At 36.3% G+C, this 24423-nt stretch overlaps 1 protein-coding gene across 4 annotated transcripts in view; it reads left to right on the top strand.

The window, feature by feature from the left end:
• The window catches only part of LOC108973728 (dedicator of cytokinesis protein 9), a 63541-nt gene that overhangs the window by 24463 nt on the left and 14655 nt on the right, over positions 1 to 24423 (top strand). For all 4 annotated transcript variants that reach the window (XR_001993745.1, XM_018941179.1, XM_018941177.1 and 1 more), the window contains 7 exons: positions 20580 to 20696; positions 21275 to 21867; positions 21935 to 22120; positions 22181 to 22298; positions 22360 to 23527; positions 23615 to 23865; positions 23961 to 24296. Coding sequence is in view for 3 of the 4 variants with exons in the window: in XM_018941179.1 (XP_018796724.1) it covers positions 20580 to 20696; positions 21275 to 21867; positions 21935 to 22120; positions 22181 to 22298; positions 22360 to 23527; positions 23615 to 23865; positions 23961 to 24296 (2769 nt within the window). In the remaining variant the exon portion in view is untranslated. The remainder of the gene's footprint in view (positions 1 to 20579; positions 20697 to 21274; positions 21868 to 21934; positions 22121 to 22180; positions 22299 to 22359; positions 23528 to 23614; positions 23866 to 23960; positions 24297 to 24423) is intronic.

Below are 24423 nucleotides of genomic sequence, written 5' to 3'. Positions count from 1 at the left end.
TTTTCAAAATCGAAAAAAAAGTCGGATGATATTGCTCTGGCATCTTAAGCAAATGTTTATCATTGCGCTGTCATAGACGAAGCGAAAATCTCAGAAAGAGATCAAGCGAAGAAAAGAAACCAGAGGTGACCAAAGGCTGATTGGGGACTCTATATACCGATAGAGCTATGAGGAGGATGGTTGGAAATGCTTAAATACAGGCTTATTGGATCGAGCTGGGGAATAAAAAGGTCGTATAAAGACTGAACCAAATGTCATCAACTATTTGTCTTATCCAACCGTCCTCATAGACTCACGCCATTCTGGTTTTCACCTTTTTCAGTTGGCCGAGGCCGAGGTACCACTCGACGAAGTAACTGCACAGCTAAATGGCAGCAGTACTTTTGTGCATACGCCGACTACCGTTAGTTAAGCGACTGCTTTTGTATGAAGTTATGGTTGAAATCAACCACAGCCAAGTAACAGCTGATCGTTGGCTTTTACGTTCTGCATAATACACATACATACAAACATTTACTTCTCAAATACCGTTGCATTGTTTATTAGACATTTAGTTGGTAGTTGAGGCTTAGTGCCAACTTTTCAGGGTTTACAAACCGTATTTGTGTCGCTGGTTGGTTTGGCACTTGACATTTGGTCATTTAACTGCTTGTTGTTGTTCTTACTAGTTTTAAAGGTGTATATGTCACCATATTTAGAAAGTTAACGGTGCAACCTAAGGCACTGTATTCTTTTGATGAATTTGTAACGGTGCAGCAGAAGGTAAATTTCTACCAGCGAAGAAAAGCCGGAAAAAGTTGTTTGATTGCCGGCCATTTAATGTTTAATACTTAATAATTATGTCAACTTTAATAATGTTGACGGTGAAAATAGATAGAAATGACACTGATTGTGGCGGTTAAATTGTTGGACAAATGAAGTGAAATTATTCTTTATTTGGGCTAATAGATAATTTGAACGGTTTTATATATGATGTTAGGTTTTAAGATGAAATTTAGCAGATAAGGAATTTTCTTGTTGAGTAATGTCCAATTTTAACTCGTTTAACTTATCTAAAGTAGAGTTCATTTGAAAGCTTCATTTAGTCAATATCTAAATCAAATGTAAGCAGCACATCTATAAAGGCATTTTGATATAGTATACAGCCTAAAATTTTTGGTCCAGCGTTTTCCATAAGTTTTATGCCCCAACTCGACACTAATTATGCATATAAAGTTCGCATATCTAACCCTCCTATCTAGAGTCCGCAGGCATCCTTTGATCCCCTCTGGCGAATTTGCTTTCCTCTTGTGTTTTTTTTTTTTAATATGCTATACTATGATCTATGTCAAGAATTGTCTAACCGTCTATAGAAAGAGCGTCCTGATTCGGAATGTCGGCTTAAAAAGCCAAAGATCTTCTTGTATTCGATTTCTGTATACAGATCGGTTGGCAGTGATTTATTTTTCCAGTACAAAAAAAATATCGTGATGTCGTTCATTTTCCTTGCTTGTAGCTTTAACTTTATTGTCCATGAATTTCCAATAATCCATTGCATGCGCTTTCAAAAACATATTCCGAGTGGGTTATCAGCCCTATGTCGACAAAGCCGAAGTCCAGCCATTGTAGCTTGTAATTCCTGTATAAAAACCAACAACCCACTTAATTTTACTCTGCGGAGAGCGACTATTTTCTTGAACCGTTTTTTATCGAAGTCTCACAGAAACATCCTCGCCTGTCGAAGCCCAGGCATTTGCTGCCATTGACGTTTTCTACTGACACTTTCCACTGATAGCTTATTTCCATTGATCCCTCTATGTAATGGAATTCATGCTAGTAGGATCAGTGGCGATTCTTTTAAAAATTTTTATGAACTCCAGTACCATAGCTGCTTTGATGATTGCTTGAAGTAGTGCCTCTTGACTATGACTGAGAGGGAATATTCGTTCCATGCTAGTTCTTCTCTAGAATGATCTCTTCGCATCTAGTAATAGTATAAATCTCAACTTGAAAACTGTTTGGAAACCTGTCCATAGGCACTGAAAGTCTCGTACGTCGTCCCAATATATCAGCCTCAATTCCATTTGCTGTTGTCGAGTCGTCTGTATAACATCGTATTGTGCTCTTACGAAGGTACTCTCCAAAGTAGAGTCCTTCTGTTTATTTCTGCTGATCATTTTTAAGCACCGTTAGAGCATACAGATATGTCGAATTCAGGCGCATAGCTGAAAATGAAGACAAAACAATAAATCACAAGAAGCATCAGTAATTGAGGGCACACAAGTCATTAATTTTTAAAGAAATAATCGGAAGTGAGGAAGGTCAAAAATAATAATTAAAGACTTTAAACCTTATCATAGTTTGGCCAGTGACTCACAATGCAATGTCAACTGTGTCCAATTAAATTCTCTTTAAAGAAGACAGTGAAAAATTGCAGGCTGAGCCGCTGCTGCTGCCTACTGCAAACCGTCTAATCAACCTTAACCTTGTGTACACTTTTGGTAATTTTTATTTCGGCTGCTTGTATACGCACCTCAAGAGATAATTCCCACGCGAATTGAAAAAATACATGTAAACATCTGTATGTATGTATTTATATGATTATTTATGCCCGCAACTGTGGTAAGGTATGTATGTTCATTTATTGTTAATGATTGATTGGCTGCGTCGTTGGTGATCTTCATTACTTTAACGCAAGCAAAATTAATTTAATTGCAATGGAGGCGTGTGCAGTAGTGTGAAAAGCGATAGCAACAGATAGCTGGAATCACACTTTGTACTAAAATATTTGCTATTTAAGAGTGTGGTCCACATGCTATGCTATCTATGCGAAGCAATTTTTTTTATTATCCTAACACAAGCAGAAATAAGTATGAAGAGCACTAGAGTAATGTCTCTTAACTTTAAATAATTAAAAAATTGAAAACAATTGTCGTACTCGTAAAACTAGTCGGGTGTCACTGCGAGAGTTCAAATGCACCAGGCTAAATGAGCAATTAACCTAGTGAAACCACAACAGAAAAGTTTCCACCAAAAAACAGCGTGTTCAAAACAAAAAAAAAAAAAAATTTGCTGTGAAAGACAATAAATTGACAACTCCACTTAGGAGCAGCAAAATGTTTTGCAAATGCGTTGAAATTGTAATAACAACAAACACAAGCATTTTTATTATTATTTTTTTTTTTTGCAAAAGTGTCTTCGAAGTTGCGCTGACCGCTTACCATCAACTAACTAACTAGCTGTCATGCAATTTGACTGCCAAACGACTTGGCTTGACAAGCGCATTTTTTGTGACAAGCATGTCATCGCTGACATGCTGATGGTACAACTCCATCTGTGACACAGTGTTGCATGTGGTATTAATTTCTTTGTTAAAATTTGTATAATTTTTCGACTTTTTGTTTTTTGTTCAAAAGTTACTCATCTGTTATCTATGTATGTACGATTCTTATTACCTATCCCGCACTGGTTAATATTATTTTCGACTTTGATTCTTTGTTTAAATTTTTCTTATTCTTTCAACCATCCGGATGCATCCCCCTGAATCTGGGATAATGTATAATATACTGTTCTCACATAGTTAGCTACGTTTTCGGGAGTTCCTAATTTTGGGTCGATCAAAAGCCAGTATATTATGCCGGTGCAAGGTTTAATACTAACGTGAATCGGTTGATGTTGTCTTTCAGACAGATTTTCTCTTTATGTTGTGTCAAGAGTTAAATTAATTAAACTGTAATCATTTCGGAAAAGGTGTCTCTATAACTGTAAAAATTAGGGAAGGAGTTATATTGATTTATGGTATCCATTTTTCAAAAATTTTTTCTCATATACAAAATGAAATATTTTATTAAAATTTTATATTGTTACAAACATACACTACACCTCGCGAAAAGATGAGCCCGCGTTGGAAAGAAACCTCCTTAAAGCATCATCTAAAGTAAACAAATACGTGTTTTACTTAAACTCTTAACTTAGAACGTGGCAGACATTTAAAAAAAAAAAAAAAAATTTCGCAAAATTTTTGTTTTTCAAATAGTTGTAATCAAAAGAAAAGAAAATCATTGGATCTCAAGGATCTGTGTAAAATATGATAGTTCTCGACAAGTCTTGCCAATGGACTTCAAAAAAATAGTTTCGAGAAAGACGTGTTTAAAGACGTCGCACTTAGCCTAGCTAGCCTCGAGTGCACAAGTTCTCTAGGTTGTATCTCCTAAACTATTACTCGGAGAAACTTGAATATTTAGGACAATATTTTAGAGATGTTGTAGAATTAAATAAAGCAAAAAAATATTTTTTTACACCAGTACACCTATGAAAAAGGAATTTTGTGTTTAAGTAAGAGTACTGTGTCTTCAGGTTCCCAAAAGTCGATGTCCCCGACAAAGTTCTACATCTCATCTAACCTTCCTTACAAACCAAATTTGTTTCCTAATACTCAATTTATGCACATAGCCATAATATTCAAATAGAAGAACACTGTGTGTGGCTGACACTCTTGAAAATGCCGCTTCTTCAATTTATGTTAATTGAAAAAAAAAAAAAAAAAATCTCATTCAATTTTGCAATAGTCTCGTTCTACTTACATTTTTTGCAGACACTTAAAGTTGCTTGAAAGTTGTCGTGTTTTTAAACAATTACATTTTTTGTAGAATTTTACCGCCCGTGTGCTCATTGTATCATTTTCTCATTGTTACGGCTATACATAGTGGAGCTGTCGTTGCTCCCCACAAATAAACATGTTAACAAGTATAAACAAAGTTGATTTAAGCAAACAAGCTGCCAACTTAAATACACCTTACTTTGCTCGTAGCGCGCCGCTCCAGTCACCTTAGTCACCGGCCAGCGGTTTGTTGTTGTTGGCCTCACTGACCAACACTCGTTCGTTCGCATAGTTCGTTGGAAATCCACGGTGTCAGTGGGTAATTCAAGAAGCGGAAAAAGATATCAGGTGCGCTCTGAGAACTGAATAGGCCTGGATTGCGTAAAGAAAGAAAAAAGCCGCAAAGCAACTGGTTTTCATTTTTTATGTGTCAGAGCATATATTTTTTTCTCGTATGTGAGTAGAAATGAATTTTTACCCCTTTTGGATGTAAATAATCATTAAGGGAATCATCAATTTTTTCATGTAGTTGTTCAAATATTCATATCATTCACAAAGCAGAGGTCCAGATTCCAGAAAGTGTAGTACAAAATATTTTTCCAAATAAAAAAAACAAAAAAACTGATGGTACTTATGATGTTTCAACTTATCTGAAGCCGTTTCATTACGTTTCACATGAAAATCTCTAAACTTTCAAGTATCTGTCTCAGAAATCATAATTAGTGATTAGTGACTGAGTTCTGTTGCCTTCGGTGGATCGCTACTTTGCTTCAGTTGAAAAACCTTGTCTAGATTTTAATACAGCTGTTCATCTGAGAATTTGATCGTGATTAAAGAAGGTTTTTGGGTTCGAAATTGCCAAGGCTATCGGGGAATTTTTCCTACATGGCATTTCCTTTAACTATGTTTGGAGCGTAAGGACTTTCTTACCTTCTTTAATTTTGTCAAAATAAAAAAATGTTATAAATTTTTCCCGAAAACAGATTCTACGTGGTTCAACCCATTAATTGGTGTCTCTTTTAAGGGAATTTTAAGAACAAGGCACCAGGGAAGCAATGGAATATCTCTTACACACTTATCTCGCACTAATAAAGAAATATTTAAAGCAATTGTGGGACCCGCTGTACGAGAAACTGGAAGAGGATCGATATTAAGGCTGCAAAACCGGTTGATGAACGGAAACGGATTGATGACTACATCAAACGAACTACGTAAGGAGCAAAATTGGTCCATACGCGGTTCGAGAGCCTATCAGAGTAACCTAACCTAATTTAACTTTATACAATATTTCTAGCCCAGACCCTTAGTTGTCTCTTATCCCCTGATAAACAGCTGTTTGTTTTACTTATCCTCTGTTTATTTTCATATTTTGCAATTCTCTTTGCGTTCATGCCTACTTATGCCATATACATATGTCTATATTTATAGGTGTGCTTGTGATTTACGGCTACCCAATTGTCCATACATATGTTCATAATTATCATTCCACATATTCATCGGTATGCGGTTAAACGCACAACATTACCTGCGTGTAGATATTTAAATTGCATAATCGATGCACATATCACTTATGATTGCTTTGTTGCTGCGCATGCTCGTCGATTGCAACGGCATTGTCGCTACAAATACAAATATTGTACAAATTCATAACTGTGTTTATTTGTTGTTGATAGTTTGTCATCTCCAAGCAAATATCATTTGAAAGTTTTTCCCATTAAAATTGCATACTAGTGGATTAGATATATATGTATGTATGTACATATATGCTTCAATGTTGGGTATTAGAGTGGGTTGGAAAATAATTTCAGGAACTTGGTGGGTCTCTTAGAGTAGAATTCAAATGCATTGTGTTCCGGGTGATCAGAATATTTCTTATTTCCAGTGTACCGAAAAATTTCGGGATCTCGAATTTACAACTTTTGAAATTCCGAAATATCGGGACTGTCAGATGAATACAAAATTTAGTATTAATAAAAATACTAGTATTTTTTTATATTCCGAGAACTCGAAATATTTGAAAGTCGGGATCCCGAAAATGCTCGGTACAAAATTTGTTAATCGATAAAAAATTCATAAATTATGAATAAAAATATTTTGAAATCTCGAACAAACGACATAACCTAGCACTTTAAAGTGCCCCACATACATATGTACATACACACGTTTGTTTGCAGTCAAGTTGAGTGCACTTACAATTTGTTTGTTGTACAGGCCAACCAGACTCATCTATCTCGTTCGTATCTATGCACGAGCGCGTTGTTGGGAGTAAATTTTGTACATGTCTATTAAAACGGACGATTATTTGAGATGCTGCAGCAACTCCTTTGTGATCCGCCTTGCGCAAATGTAGAGACACACTCATATATACATATGTATATGTATTTGCTTTTGTATGTTGTCTGCCCTTTGTTCAAATTTCCGCAGTCTTTTTGGGACAAACGTGCTTTTCCAGAGAATATATGTATATAGAAAAATTTACTTGGTTTGCACATAAATGCAGCTGTATATATAGCACTTATATGTATATAAAGTTATACATAAGTATGTGTTATATATAAAGCAAGTGTATTTGTAGAGCCTCCATGCTTGCTATCCTTGCAGTATATTTTAGTTTTTTTTTTTACTATTTTATTATTTTGCTATTAACATATCAACCCCATTGCTGTTGGCTATTGTTTTGGGCAAAATACATACATATGTGTGTACATATGTATACATATGTACATCTATGTTTGTTTGCATTTGTGCTTGCATTTCCGTCTAAGCTTTGTTGACACGCTGCAATATAAATTTGCAGCTTTTTCAAATGTCATTCACACTTTGTTAGTGACACATTTTGGCCATAATAGCTACTGCGACATAGGCATTAAATACTTTAGCATAAAGCTTTTTATGGCAAGCTTAGACTTGCATCCGTTTTGATATTTTTGTTTAAAGGCTTAAAAGAGATTATTTCTCTATTTGAAAATGCATTCAATGAGATTTTGTAAGAAAATCCGCAATCGTTTTTATATAAGGTCTTAAAAGGTTAAATAATTATATAGATTTACAGTACGTTTTAAAGTATTTGATGTAGTTGGTGGCAAGAAACGATTCACTAAATCCTATTTACATATTTTTTCAAATTTGTATTAAAACGCTTCGATTCGCCACTTCTTCTAGATATGTTTAAACTTTGCTTTGATCAAAACTAAAACTGAAAACACACACAAACACTATGTCCGCTTAAAGCTGGTTATAAATTCGCGAACGTCCATGTACGCAGGGTGAGCAGAAACTAACCTGCAAATAGGTCCATCTTGAAAACCTTGCTCAGAAGTAATTCACAAATGGTGTCGGGGCAGAGAAAAATCCATGATAGAAGATGACGCAAAATATCGGTGTGAAAGTATATTAAACCCACCTAACGGCAAAAAATGTTCCGTTGCTTGACTATCTTTAGAGTATCAGCTACGAGTAATTTTGAAGAGTTTTTAATATCCGAAAAAGTCTGCGTTAGCGGTCCACTGTCTTCATCGTCTGTGATCTCTGAAGTAAAGCATTCCAAAACAGAAAATTCCAAAATTTCGAAATTGGAAACAAGTGAAATTTAGCATCACAATTTTGGCAAAACGGTTTTGGTCATGTTTTTAAATTATTGCAACCTGATTCTGACATTTCTTCCGCGATCTCCAAAATGTCTGAATTATATATTTATCGCTACCGGGACGTAGTAACGTAAGAAAGATTACAGCGAACTTGCCAAACAAAGCCGCTTGTAACAACTTCTCACTAGGAGTGTTAGGAACAGTCTAACTCCTAACACAAATCTGTTATTGCATTTGATTTCATCGCCCGAAGGTTCTCCAACATTACTGAAGGTGTTCAAAGAATGGAAAGAAATGAAAATTCCAAGCTTGCAGTATTTTGGGCCGAAGATGAAGATATATGTAGTATATAATAAAACTATGTAGAGGTTTCATTCTATTTATTTAATGCTGAAACTTTTTGAAATTTCATATTATGCCAAAGTCTATTTCGAATAAAGTCCGTGGGTATGCTTAATGGTGGCACCATATCAAAATGCTTGATATATGCGTCTTCAGAGTACTCAAGTGGGGATCGCTTTGTGAACGAATTCCATTGCTTGAAATACATACACACACAAACTCTGTTATATGCACATACCATAATTCATGCTTTAAATTGCTTGAGTTCTGGTGGTCCGGCAGCCACTAAAGGCCACTCCACACCAGCTTCCCACAGAAGAATGCCAACAAATATGCTTTAATTGCATCACTACATACAGATATACAGATATTTGTACGTATATACATATCTACGAGTGTTTAAGTAAAACATACATACATACATATATATATGCAAATGCTTATCAGTAGAGTGGCTTCACACAGACATACAAATCTGAGAATGCAAATCTTTGATTGACATTACAAAAACATCGTAATTTGCCATCGCAGCGAATGAACAATAAGTAAAATTGTCGCTTCAAAGTGTGGACTAGACTTCGTAGGTTGGGGGGCGTTAACAAAGAGTAGCTGACGTTGAGCTGCGTCAAGGCACGGAAGAATGTGTAGCGAAGTAAAAGCGGAAAGTGAAGTACTTTCAACTTTAAAGACATGCAGCAAATCAGTGAATACTCGCACTTTCTTTCACACACATACATCTATTATAAGCTCTCATACATATATACATATGATGTGGCAACACTGTAGCTGCATTGATTGAATTGGTGGTGCCCTTTTGTATTTAAATGCAGCCACTTAAAGCTTAAAACAAAAAGTAAGCGTAAAATAAATCAGAAAAAATAAAGCAGAATAAAAATGATATGCAGCATGCACACACACATATAAACGTAATTAAAATAAAAAGTGTACGAAAAGAAGACATTGAAGTGGTCTGGTTAAAGCTAAGTAGCTGCACTGTTCTCTACTGTTTCTGCGGTGGAGCTGTGCGAGGTTAAATTCTCATGGGCTGCATTAGTAGTATCATTGGTGGCCACAGTCAGAAGTGACTTTTGATTTAAGAAACAATAAAACGTGTATGAAAGGCACGGAATGCATTTAATTGAATTTTAAAGTGGGAAGCAGATATGGGGCATAAATTAAAAAAAAGGTATTATGGATTTATAAATGTTGTTTTATGACAATTTTTAATTATTTTTTTTTTTTTTTGATTTTCTTATTTTTTGTTAATCAAAAATCCTTTCTTATATTTTAAGAAATGCACCTGTGAAATAACCTTCATATGCATATGTATAATGCCTTTAATATTTCGGGATTTGACAACCGTAGTATTGTAATCTGGCAACTCACAACTTTATCGTAAAGTTTGACATATTTTATGTCAAGAGGTCTTGATATACGATCGTTATTTGTGTTGCTTATAGCAATTTGAAATATGCTTCTCGGCCAAAAATTGGAATTAAATAACTAAGTTACTTTTTACATATACTCGATGTGAATTAACTCAGCAATAGTGGGCCGATGAGCTTGATTCCATTTTTGGCGAAGAAGCCAGTACTTATCGATGGTATGGTGAACTCAGTCGTGATCATAGATCACTACAAAACAGATTTCTAGACCTAATATACATTTGACTATAATTTTTTACATTGGATCCCACACTATTTGTTAATCACTCAAAACAAGTCTCGTGTACATAGATCGGGTGAAAAGTTAAAAAATGCGATAACTGTGCTTTGAAACACGTCTATGAAATCTTTAGAGATGATAAAACGTGAATTTAGGTTGGGTGTTTGAAGATGAGCCGAATTCAACAAAAGTTGTTCGCGCACAAAGTACTTGTAAGCAAATGGTTGGCTGTGTTTTGGGAACCACTGGACATATCGCAATCATGCCACTAGAACAACGCAAAACTGTAAATTTTGCGTGATACAAAATCAATCTTTCAAGAAATCAGGAAAACTAACCGCCAAAGACGGATCACTCTTCAACAATTCGAGCTTTTACACATAGCCTTAAATAACCGCATTTTTAAACATTCAAAACATCATCAAATCGTCCTGACTTAGCACCAAATCTTTTCCTTTTAGTCCCGTAGTAACAAATAAACTAAGAGGTCAACGTTTTTCGATACCTGAAGAGGCGGTTGATGCGTTCTGAACGCATGCTTTGGAGATACCTCAATCAGAGTGCTTCGACAATTCGTTCATACGCATGAAAAAGTGTATAAACCTTAATAGAGAATATTTCGCAAAACAATAAAGCGGTTTCGCTTATTAATATTTATTTTTGTTTCGTAATCCCGTAATATAAAAGGAAACCTTCGTAGCTTCGGTGCTACCAAAGTTAAAATATTTTTTTCTGGTTTATTTCTTTACATCATTGTACACTGTGTTTCGTGAATAAAGTTTACTATTAGTTATTACAATAAAAGAATATTATAATAACTTTATATGAGTAAAAGTCTCTATATAAAAGTTACTCGTTGCGAAGAAAATACCGAACATTCGTTTTTAACCCTCCTAATGCAGCTAGACCTCAATTGCTATACAATAACCGTAGCATTCCGCAAATTTGCTTAATTTTAGAAATATTGAGTGAAATGAAAGATATTTGCCAAATATATTCGTAATATACTAGGGTTGGTGAAAAATTAAGTACCACATTTACATATGTATGACCAAAATACCGGCAAAATAGAAATTAATAGATTTTGCCATCAGTGAGAATATATTTACAAACATTTCTACATATGTATATATTATTTATAAGACAATTTTTTTTGAATCATGTCAAGTAAAGTAAATCAAATGTCAGTGTTATATTTTCTCGATCGGTGAACTTTCTTTGAGTTCTCCCTCGTTAAATCCATACATATGTATGCTAAAAGTTGCGGACGCAACTGCCAATGTTTCAGCATCAGAAAATCAAGAAAATAAAACCGCAAAGTGGCCGCGTTGTTGCAGAATTGTTGCGAATTCGTTGAATGCAATTGCGTACCGCTTTATTAATTGACTTCAATTAAATGCAGCTTGTTTAATGTTTTTCGTGTTGTTTTGCTAATAAACTTTGTACTCTCCTATTCTATGCGCACAATAACACAATAATAGAAATTATTTCATTTGGAGTTTGAAGTTTTGTGCAACAACAACTTTATTATACGTGCTTGATGCAGTTGCTGGACCCAAGTGGTGCATGGCATTTTATGTAAAAGTATTGGTATATTTTTCAATAGTTTTTTTTTTTAATTTTTCAATTATTGTGGCGTTCTCTATTATTGTGTGTTTTCTCAGTCATACAAATCGTGTATACATTAGAGAATTTAAATCTCGACAAGCAGAAATATTTTTCATTGCTGTAGCAGTATATGAATATAAAATAGGAAGATATGCGATTGGGTTCTTAATTTATCGTAAATCTACTTTAGAAAACTAGTGCAGAACGGCTGCGGAAATTTTCCTGTAAAATCTCCTTTTTTTATTTTCTCCCTCTAGGTTAGGTAGATTAGATAATAAATGAGATTTTCCTACTTTGCCCTGCCCTAAGTCATAGCGACTCACATAGCCCCAGCACGTTGATGAATTTTGGTAATGTTCTGCCTTGGGAGAGGACCCAGTGGTATTTCAACACTTAGGACCTTCATTTGCTAGGACAAGTACCTTTCCTTGATTACTGCGGGTGAAGCGGTGAAGCGGTGTGTGTTCCAATCGGAAATGCTATTAACAAAATTCCATTTTGCTAATTAGTCAATTCTGTCGTTGTCTACATATAAATCAAACAACCAAAATATCTAAACTCCTACAAAATTTTGCTTTAATAGTCTAATAAATATGTAAGTAACCAAACACCTGAACCTGAACCTTACCAACTCATCAAATAATACCTACAAACTTCACCAAATATCCTAAAGAATCTCAGTTAAGGTAGGCCAAGCGAGTCGACCGCCGAGTGCCACAAAATGTGCAAGATTTCAAAGCGATAAAGTGTCTGCTGGCGCCCTCAAGCACGCTTTACAACAACCCCCCTTCCGAAAGCCAAATGCAAATTAATGATGGCAGAGATTGTGTATGAACAGAGGGACACTGGTAAAGGCAAAATCGAAGTTAGGTGGAAATTTTGCGTGTCTGCAAACAATTCACTGCTTTTGAGGGTTAAATCAGACACTAAAATGATGCCACGCGTTTTCACACTCTTTCCGGTATTCAATATATGTAAATGCTTACACTTGGATAGAAGTATTTCTGTGTCTATTTGTAGGTGAATACCCTGTAGGACCAATGAACCTGTCTGAGAGATAAATTATTAATATTGTTTAATAATAATATTGTATAAATATGCGAATCCAAAATAAATATATCTAAATACGAGGATTATAGTACAATGACCAAACTAATGAATATAAATTATTTTATTTATATTCCTTTTTCTATTTATATCCTTTTCAAACAGATTTTTCATTTTTGATGTAATGACAGTCAAAGCATCGATATATTATATGTATGTAGCTTTCATTAAACCGAGTTCGCAAGTTTTAACCCTCGAGATTTCTCTACAGGGTAGCACGAAGAGAGTATGCGAGTGATATACGATTTCTTCTGTATTGCGCACACTGGGTAAGGTCAACGCAATGTCGCATTGTCCAAGGGCGCCATATACAACGGTCTACAATTGTAATTAAAAATGGTTGCGCAAAAATTGCCATTGTCGAAATCTGTCATAAGGAGTAGAAAAGCATGAATATATCTAATTATGTTACAAGGGTGTTGGGTTGGCGAAATCAGAAATCGTTCCTCTCTATTTTTGAACAATTATGGAAACAAGTGGAAACGAAAGTGACTTGTAACAAATGGAAAGTTGAAATCGCAGAGAGCACTGTATAGGGGTATTATAAATTCTAAAGGTTCTCACAGTAATTTTGTTCCTATTTGCTTCTCGCAGATAACTTTATGAGGCGATATTCTTATTGTAACATGATTTTTCTAAAGATTAAACTGTGATAAAAGCTTTTTCTATGAAAAATTCTTAATTCTATTCTTCCGAATTTTAATTAAAATCTCCGATTTTGAAGTCAAAGAGTGTTTAGGCGCTAAATACGGTGATCAGTGGCCACGGGACCTCTGTTGCTTTCTGCGAGGTTTTTACTTTCTTCATAAAATCTTCTAAATTTGAATTAAGATCTCCAATTTTTGGGGTCACAATGTGGATAAATCATTTACGGTGACCCTTCTCCTTCTATAGCAACGGTGATAAACTGGTTAGACGAGTTTAATGTGATCGCACGTCGGCCGAAAATTACCAGGGCGGGTCCTCTAACAAAAAGTCACGATCCAGTAAAGGTTGACCGCCGATTTAAGAGCGAAGTAGCTGAGCGAAGTAGCGGGTTCCACGGAGCGACAATTTCAGTTTGGGTTACAAGAAAAAAATCACATGGAGCCAATTCTGGTGAATAAGGGGGTTGATCGATGGTATTCATTGCCTTTTTCAAATCGCTTCTTTGGGATAGAAAGTGATCATTGAAGTTGTTTTTACAGCTTTCACCATAGATTCTTGTTTTGTTGATACATTTTTTTGCTTTTGCGTTTTTGAGATCTGAAGTACGGTACTCTTCTTGAAAAAAATTCAGTTTTTTCGAGTCGAGCAAGAAAGCGCTGCATATCCAAAATATCCACCAAAATCGGTAGAGCTGTCGAGCTTTCTTGCCATCTCTCTAATACTTTCCGGAAGATTTTCAAGCACATATCCTTCACTTTTTTAACATTTTCGTCAGTCGAAACGGTTGAAAGGCATGTCCTCAACGATTGCTCGACCGTCTTTGAAGGCTTTTTACCACTCGTAGGGTTGTGTTGACAGATCCTCATATTTGCCAAAGTAGTTGAAGTCAGTTCTACCAACTTGACAAAATATATATTTTTGAAAAATCATTTACTTGGAGGATTTTATTACAGTTTCCAGCTGCTTTTTTGTCTTAATGGTGTATACATATTTATGTATTGAAAACCCGAAAAAATAGCCTTTTAAATGTGCGTGTTTAAAGTAGAAAATTCAAACATTTTTTTTTAAGCTTCAAACAAACAAAAACGGGACATCAAAAAGTCCATTAAAATATGTAAGTCATAATAACTACGTCACGCCTGGCTTGATAAACCACATGAGCCCCAATTGTGGTCAATAATGAAACATAACTACCACCAATACAGTTCATATATGTCTGTATGTAAATAAATCGATAACGGTTTGCCATGAAATTTTTAGCAAAAACAAATAATTTGGCATGCAAAAAATGTAATGAAAACGAACTGGAGTGCGGTGAAGTGTAGTGAATGAATGAATGGGTGCAGAAAAAAATGTATATTTATATATTTATGTATGTACGTATACAAAAATATATAAACCAAAAAGAGACTTGCGAAAACTAAAGCAAATGTTTTTTAAATGAAAACTGTAGCACTGAACTAGACCATGACTTGGCAATGCTAAATATTTCGTGGCAACGCGTGCCGCACATACATACGTATATTTATTTATTAAATGTTTAACGAAAATGCTRGCGGTGGTTGGTGGTGCTACAAACATCAACAATATACATATATGTATGTACTATGTATATTTGCAAAGTGCCACCATTTAAGCTTGGTGAAGCACTTTCATATCAACCCACATTTTGTAAATATGTATTGTTGTACAGGTATGAAAGTGATTCGTGTACTTGAGCACACGCTTTGCATAAAAATTAACAAACATTTTCACTAAAGACAATTGAAACCCCGAACATGCAAGTGCACAACAAAAAATGTAAATAAAAAAATAATATTAAAAAAAATTAAAACAAAAATAAAAAATTAAAAATTAATAAAAAATTAAAAATCCAAAGATGTTTGCAAAAATTTAAATTTTACCCATAAAAGACGCGCATGCCAAATTGCTGCCTATCGCCGTACACCAGCTGACTAACGGCATGTTAATTGAGAGCCAAATTGCTGATGGTCATTGATGTCTTAAATTACTGTCTGCTTTGTGCGCACATCCACATTGATCGTCTTTATATACACGATACATACATACATATATTTAATTACTTTGTTTGTAAGCGACTTGTAACTGTAAACGCCAAATGGCTCGTCGATTTAGTTTGATGAATTTGATAATGATGTAAATGAAATTGCCACACAAAGTTATGCGTACACACATACATACATACATATGTATTTACATTTGTGTGGGTCTGCTGATAATAGTCTCAGTTGTGCATAATCGCCATCCACACCGTTATCGTTGACGTTGATAATGATGACACTGCATTAAGGCGTCTCTGGTGAATTGTTATTGTGGATTTATGGCAACGACCGACGTCAACGGTGCCAAATACGCTGCACCCATGACAACGCCACATTAGCGTTTACTGGCCGAACAACGTAATTGACAAGAGTTCGATTACGTTGAATAGTCTTAGACATATATCTTAAGTGTATAAAGATTTGTTTGTGCAAACTCTAAATTTTTTTGTTATATGTAGGTGCGAGACTTTGGTACAGAAAAAGTATCGATTATCCGGAAAGTTATTCTGTTGTGCCTCTTTGAACCATTCTTCTTCTTCTTTACTGGCGTAGACACTGCTTACCCGGTTATAACCGAGTTTACAATAGCGCGCCAGTCGTTTGTTCTTTCCGGATGGTGGCGCCAATTGGAGATTCCAAGCGAAGCCAGGTCCTTCTCCGCCTGGTCTTTCCAACGGAGTGGAAGTCTTCCTCTTCCTCTGCTTCCCCCAGCGGGTACTGCGTCGAGTACTTTCAAAGCTTTCATCGGATGCGGTATTCGCTGTGGCCAATGTGCAAAGAACCATAAATCTTCTGCTGAACCTCTCTCTTGAAAAGTCATCAGATGTTGTAATCTTCTATGCCTATACACCATATAGCAATAATGAGTGGTTTGTTGATTTTGGCTTTTGTTCGTCGAGGGAGGACTTTACTTCTCAATTGCCTACTCAGTCCGAAGTACCTCCCTTTACGCCAGGTAAAACTAAATGACATAAAAAGAACTTAATGTTAAAAAAGTTTAAACCTGCTTTAAAAAAAGTTTCTAAATATTGTCTATTATTTCCTCTCAATCAGGGTTCGTTTTAGTATTCGGGTTTTGAACTCTGTAGAACTACAAATTGTTTGTTGTTGGTATATCCGAAGTCAAGTTCATGTGTGTTTAAGCTCCAAAAAGTTTTTAATCCTACCAATCTACATAAACTGTGAACAATTATCGGTTTAAGGGGTTAGTTCACTTTAGAATTTTCGGAAAATTGTTTTTTTTTTCAAATGATGCATTATGGTCTCATAAATTTTATCCCGAAAGATTATGACAGAGAAAAGCTTCCTCAGGTAAAAACAGTTTTTTCTCGTATAAAAAATAAAATATTTTATTAAAATTTTTTATTATTACTAAAATACACTATTACCAAAGAAATTCTGCAATTTTTGGAAAAAAAATTTTAAACTCAGCCATTGCGACGCCATTTCCGATGACCCCTCGGAAAAATGATAACAGGATAACTCCTTACAGGATTATATAAAGTGCAAAAATTACTTGCTTTAGTTAAAACTTTAACTTAGACAAAGGAAAAAACTGAAAATTGGATTTTTGGCAGACATTTTTACAAAAATATTAAAATTTCAGTGAAAATTTCGTGACATTTTTTTCAAATATTGGAGTCGAAAAAAAATTCCTGGTCCAAGTCTTTAAGAATTATATAAGTAGTTCACGAAAAGTCTTGCCAATCGACTTCAAAAATACAGTTTCGAGAAAAATGCGTTTAAGGGCGGTGTACTTAGCCTAGCTAGCATCGATCGCACAAGTTCTCAAGGCTGTATCTCCGAAACTAATACTCGGATCAATTTAGGACAATATTCTAGAGGTGTTGTAGAATTCAATAAGACCGTCAACTCATGTAACCTTTTAAGACCAGAGTTCTGGTTTAAACTGTTCCAAAATACGTAATAAGTATCATGTACAAAATACTCCACGAATGTTAGGTATTTTCTTTAAAAATATGGCAGAAGCATAATTTCTCATTAAATTAAAGTGTTTGCTGACGCAGTCATGTTTCAAAATGCGCCAGCAAATTCTTGAAAACTATGAAGTAATATATCGAAAACAATTTATAGAGCAATAAACCAAAAAAAGTTTCGAAAAATAGTAAAACAGAATAAATTTAGAAAAAAATTCATAAATTCTGCATTCAAAACGCCCCCTCATCAGTTTGGAATCAGAAGCAAAACAAAAAACTAAAAATTATAAAAACAAAAACACACACTCATAACCCAACGCTCACTAGATAAAATATACAACTTTATTTTTATGCTTTCAAACACTCGGGGAAATTATTATAGCAACATTTGAGTGAACAACAAGATACCGACGACGACGACAGACATCACACATTCACAACAAAAACATAAACTTACGACCGGCAATGCTTAGATAATATCAACATACAACTGCTGACGCTGAGTCTTTTGGGAAATTCGGTCAAGGTTATTTACAGACACCGAACTATTGCACTCTTCTTGTTGTTGCTGTTGCTGTTGTACACATTATACATAGTTATAGGCACTAAGTTCTTAAGTCCTATAGATAGCATTGACATATCTATTGTGTAAGCAAATGTGCCCTTAAGCAAATGTTTAGCTTAAGTTTGAAAAAAAAAAAAAAATTATAATAATAATACAAAAACTGCATTCAAATATACATAAAGTACATATAAAGCAGAAAAAGTCGGATATCCCAATTTTAAAGGCCACCGTATTAAGTGGATACTTCACAGCGGAGTGCTTTTCCAATTAGTTGAGCTACTAGCCCTTTAACACAGCCAAAGGTTGCTTGTTTGCTTAACATGCCGATATCATTTTGTTCTCGGCATTCCGTTTTCGTAGAGTCCTCAATTTCTATTTTGCCTTTGAAATTTTGTTCAATCACTTAGCGGCATGCCGTTTTCGAAAATATACACTTAAGTATCAGTACTTATTTGTAGCAACCATATTTCAGCACTTTAAGGTAGTCAGGCAGGAAATTTGTAGTCATAAATTTTGTCTGTTGCCGAGATTTCAGACCAAATGGCTTTTGGGCTTCTAATGAAAACATATTCACTACTAAGTGGCCTATTAAAATAGTGTGTTTGTATTTTTGTTGGCCGGCGTTTTGTTTTGAAATAAATCTCAATCCCTTTGTGGGATTATGGTTGATTTGGTTGATAGTGGGTATTAAACATTTTTATGGAAGAAAGCTAGATAAATGATGGTTCATAGAAGAGGAAAATTTAAAAAGCTTTAGTATTTGTGCGTTTTTCAAAAGAAATTAGAAATAAGAAAAAAATAAAATGAAGCAAATTTTTCTGGCCTAAAAGTATTAGGGGATCTATTGTAGATAAATTGTACTTTTCTTCTTAAAACCATAAACTGCATACAAATAATTTCTCCTCACAATCTTCCCGACTATTGTGTCAGTATATGAAGCGACAAAATGTTTTGCCTTACCGTAAAAACCCAAAAGGGCAGTAACCATTATATTTTAAGAGCAAAAATATGCTATAATGGGCATGAGAAATTGTCTAGTTCACATGCGATTCACCTAAAATTTGCTGAGTTGTCTTCGACTGTTCAAAACTAGACTGCAAAAGGATAGAGAAAGAGAATTCTCACAGGAGTCCAGTCCGTTAATACGTTGGTTGCCATTTATATTTCGGGATTTGGCAACCCTGGTGTTGCATATAGCAATCGTAAAGTTTGACATTTTTCATGTTATGCCCACTCAGAACACATATGTTGTTTACAGTAACTTAAAATATTCATCTCGACAACAAAAATGGATTTAAATCACGAACATTTTCACGCGATTATTTTTAAATCACTTTTTGGCGTTACAGCTCCATCAAAGTCCAGTGCTTATCGGTGGTATGATGAATTCGATTGATTCTCGATTCTTCAAAATCGACGATGTTCCCGAAAATATTGATGCTGTGGGACAGGGAGAGTTGTCATGAACTATAGCCACTAGTTGGACCAGCACACATTTAATAATGCATGAGGATTTGATTGTAAAAAATTTCTCTGGTTGGATTCCACACAATTTGTCAATAGCTCAAAAAATGTTCGAGAGAAATTTAAAAAAAAATGTACGTCAATGATCTAAATACGTCTATGCCTCGTGACAATGGATTTACGGGTATGAGTTCGAAAGTAAACAGCACTCGACTGTATGAGTGTTTCCAAATCAGCCGAATGCAACAAAAGTTAGTGTTCACCACAACAATACGAGGTCTCACCATGGACTAAAAGAATGCATTTTTGAGCACACAAAACATCCATTTGTTAAGCCATCCACTACTACCTTTACCTACAAATTTCATAAAATAAAATCTTGTTAAAATTTCTTTATATATTTCAAACAAATTATACCATACCATAAATTCTCTAATTTTTGAAACCCATCAGTGTCAGTCACTTTTATTCAGTAATAGTCCCAACGCGGCGCCACATAACCGCATGACACCCATCAAATTAGGCACGAACTCATTTCATTTATTACGCCCTATGCTCCTCCATTTATCATTTCCTTTAGCGCACCTTCGCTTTTATTTTCAATGATAATGTGAAATTCTTAACAATTTCTTTTCAACCGAGATGTCCTTGCATAACGAAATTCAACGCAATAATCGTTTGGTTTTTGTTTTCTCTTTTCTTCATGTTGTTGTTTTCGTTTCTTGCGTGTCATTATAATATCGTGCAATTAACTGTGCTGTCGTCTTTAATGGTTCCACTAAAGAGACACCTTGACTTCGTTTTTATATGAAATCAATAAATTGGGTGTGTAATAGCCGTATCCCGTGACCTTTATCTGCATTCTTCTCCGTTGTTTACATTTACTTTGACAGCTCGTAAAATTAGTTGCAAAAACGATGATGTCAACATCCATTTTTTGTAGCTCAAAACTGAACTTTATTTTAGCCAAAAGATTAATGATTTTCTTTTTTTACTTTTTCTATTTCTTTTTAGAACAAATCTCACGTGGTGGAGCCTATCGATTTTGAGGGCTTTGTGGCGAAAAACAAAATGCTAATACAAAATGATCCACAACGAGAACTCTTGATATATCCCAATGACGATGTGTCGGTAAGTCTATGTTAAAATGTCACTACTTTTGCTTTTGGGTTTTTCCAAGATATTTTTAAAGATTTGTAACAAACATTTTTAAAGATTTGGTCCGGGAAAACTTTCGTTCGGTTACGTAGACTCGACTGTCGTGGGTATCGTATATGTCGTTTTTGTTGTTGTAGCAGCAGAATTGTGTCGATTTGACAGTCCTTGGTCTGATAAAAACTCAAATTCGTTCCGGTCACGTAGACCCGAGAGAACAACGGGTCTCGTATATCCACACTGTTGGTTAATAAAGCAATAATAGTCCTGTAGTTATGGTTCTGGCTCTTCATATCTTCATAAGTCTAGTACTCCTTCAACTTTAGTCACTAGTTCATCATTCAGCCGATTGAATTCCTTATGGATCGAGCACAGATTTCATGTCCGACCAGTAACTATCGTCTTAGAAGTATTTTCCAATGTAATTTTAGGGGAATTGGCTATTTCGATTTTTTGAAGCTTCTAAATCAGGCTACCCCCTTAAGACAAGCTAAAGACAATATTTAGCTTTCCTTTTCAAATCTAGAAAATGCTTATATTTCTTATATCCATAGGAAATCGTCATGCCTCGCAAACAGCGCACAAATACCAAATCAATTATCGATCGTTTCGAACCGCCGAACGAAGCTATCATTTGCCCATTACACGGTGGTACAAATGGAAGCTCTAACGGCTCAACTAATACTTCCATTTCACGCCAGAGTAGTCATACAAATAGTCCCAAGACAACACAACGCCAAATTAGCAGTCAATCCAATGCAAATGTACAAAACGGTAATCTCTCGAGAAAAAGCTCGCAGAGTTCATCTACAAAAATACAGCTATCCATCAAATCACCAACTTCCTCACACGAATCCTATGAGTCTGCGCTTTCGACTGCATGCTCGGCTGGTGGCAATCTGACTTCCAACTCGCATTCATCCTCATCGTCAACATTGAAATCGAATATACTCGCACAACCCGAAGAAGATGAGGATTTAGACGGTTCGGATGGTGCGGATGGCATGAGTAGCAATGGAAGTGGTGGCGGTACACGCGCCGAATGTACGCGCTTCACACGTCAAGCATTGTATACATATCGTGCCAAGAATCATCTCATACATTACAAGTACAGCGCTTACGGTGGCACGTGCCATGACTTGCCAAAGTAAAGATTTGTCAATGCACATAGTATTGTTGTGGTTTCTAATTTTAAATGTGAATTAAATTTACAGAATAAATCCTCCTGAGGCTTTGATAGAGGAAGTGTATGAGATTGATGCCGATCAGGATCGTATTGACGAGCAAATGACACGATCTCAAGCTGATTCGATAACCAAGCAGGGTTACTTGTTGAAGGGCCCCGACTCGGGTTCGGATCGTATGTTTGTCAACATCGGCAATAAATCCTTTAAGAGGAGGTGAAATGATTACTTGCTTTAGTTTAAATGATAAATTATAATAACTTCGCATGTTTCCAGGTATTGTTATCTGCGCCAGGAAGTGGACGGCACCTACATACTCGAATTACACAAAGATGAGAAGCAAGGTGAGGCTAAAGCAACAATAGTCATGGACTTTTGCACGGAAGTGGTGCAGGTAATGCTCTTCTCTCTTCTGTTTTTAACAATAATTTTCCAACATATTCTTTTGTCTGCAGAATCCCAAACGCGGACGCTTTTGCTTCGAATTACGCATGACCGCTGGTCATAAGTCCTTTACTCTCGCTGCCGAAAACGAAGAAGAATTCAAGGATTGGCTAAGCAAGCTCTCGCTGGTGTTGCAACAAAACAAGATTCAAGAGGATAAACGCGTTGCATCATTGGAGCGCACGCCGCAACCAAGCACCAGCACAGTCATCTTCGGCACATTAAAAGGCCTCGATCAGTCCATGAACCCGCAATTGATTAAGTACGGACGTGAAACGGACATTTCAATTGCCCAGGCGCGACGCGAACAGCGCCGACGTCTCTTTGCTTGCTACCAAACGACGGGTAAAGCAACAAGCACCGACAGCGTCGATCAGTTTCGTGAGCAATTCGGCAAACGCATATTTATTGCCTGTAAAGGCTTGCGTTTTCGCCTGCAGTGCGCTGGCACAGACGGACTCGATGGCGAGAACTTATGCCAGGTGGAACCATACATCACCAGCTTGGCATTGTATGATGCACGTAACGGACGTAAATTAACCGAATCATTTTATTTTGATGTAAACGATGACAGTGTTAGCGATATGCTGCCCACGACGCCAGTGCCAAATTCCGTGTCGGCTTGTTGTGTGCCACAGCGACGCGGCGATGAGAAGGATGAGCGGGCGCGCAGCAATGGCGTACGCGTACAGAACTCGTTGCTGGAGAATCTCTCCGGAGATTTGCTGCGTTGCGGCAAAGAACACTTCGTGCACTTGCGTCAGGCGGTATTCTCAGTGACAGCGCCACATCCAGATATCTACTTGGTGTTGAAGGTGGAGAAAATACTGCAAGGTAGCATAGTGCAAGCGGCCGAGCCGTACTTGAAGACTGGACGCGATCCGAAAATCGCATTAAAATTACACAAAACAGCGCGGAATTACGCGCAAAACATAGGACACTATCGGCAGCCATTCGCATGGGCGGCCAAACCGCTCTTTCGTCTTTACCGCAACGAATTGGATACGGAGAATAATACATTCGAATTGACGACCATCTACCGACAGGAGGCGAACAAGTTGAAAGATGAGGAGCTATTGAAATTGCTGGCGGAATATCGAAAGCCTGATAAACTGAGCAAACTCACAGTTATACCAGGCTATATGAAGCTAACCATTGAGGAGGTGGAGAAGGTGTCAGGTGAGTGAGTGTGTGCATATAATGTGTTTTCAATTAGCCATGTAGCTCTCTCTTACTACAACATACACATATATATCACACACGCAGGTTCCTTTACTAAGTCTTTAGTGCCGCTAGCTAACTTCACATTTCCACCCAAACCACCCACGCTCGAGCTGACTGAATTCCAAAGCAATTGCAAGCGCGACACCTATCCCTACATAACATTCTGCAATCACTTATTTGTCTATCCGCAGTATTTGCAATTCGATAGTCAAAAGTTATTTTCGCGCGCACGCAACATTACCGTGGTGGTGGAGTTGCGCGACTCGGATGAGGAGGGTAGCAAGCCATTGAAGGTGTGTAGCACAATGAAAAAAATAAAAAAATAAAAATAAAACATTTATTGGATTTTACTTTGAAAAGTCGTATTCCCTTCTGGCATTTCTTGCAGTGCATTTACGGTCGCCCTGGTCATGATTTCCTAGTCTCGCAAATTGCTTGCCCCGTGCTGCATCACCACACCACACCCACTTGGTATGAGGAGGTGAAAATGCGTCTGCCATTGGGGCTCTTCCCCGAACATCACTTGCTCTTCTCCTTCTACCATGTGTCGTGTAATTTGGGCAAGAAGCGTGATGCCAATGCTGCGTTCGAAACACCCATCGGTTATGCTTGGTTGCCGTTGTTGCAGAAGGGTCGCATTAATCTGGAAGAGCAAGCTATCGCTGTGGCGGCGTCTCTACCGGCAGGCTATTTGTCGATACAGCCACTGGGCCTGGGCAAAGGGGTAAGTGTGTGACATACATAGTGGAAGTGTAAATACGTTTTTGTGACTGAAGTGATCACGTTCTTAACAGTTATTACTAGCAACTTTTTTTATATTAATTTTTTTTTTATTTTTATAAATTAATTTT

The sequence above is a fragment of the Bactrocera latifrons genome, unplaced genomic scaffold (genome assembly GCF_001853355.1).
Source record: "Bactrocera latifrons isolate USDA-ARS-PBARC rearing strain unplaced genomic scaffold, ASM185335v1 scaffold_5, whole genome shotgun sequence".
NCBI classification, from domain to species: domain Eukaryota; kingdom Metazoa; phylum Arthropoda; class Insecta; order Diptera; family Tephritidae; genus Bactrocera; species Bactrocera latifrons.
This window is presented reverse-complemented; position numbering and strand designations above follow the sequence as displayed.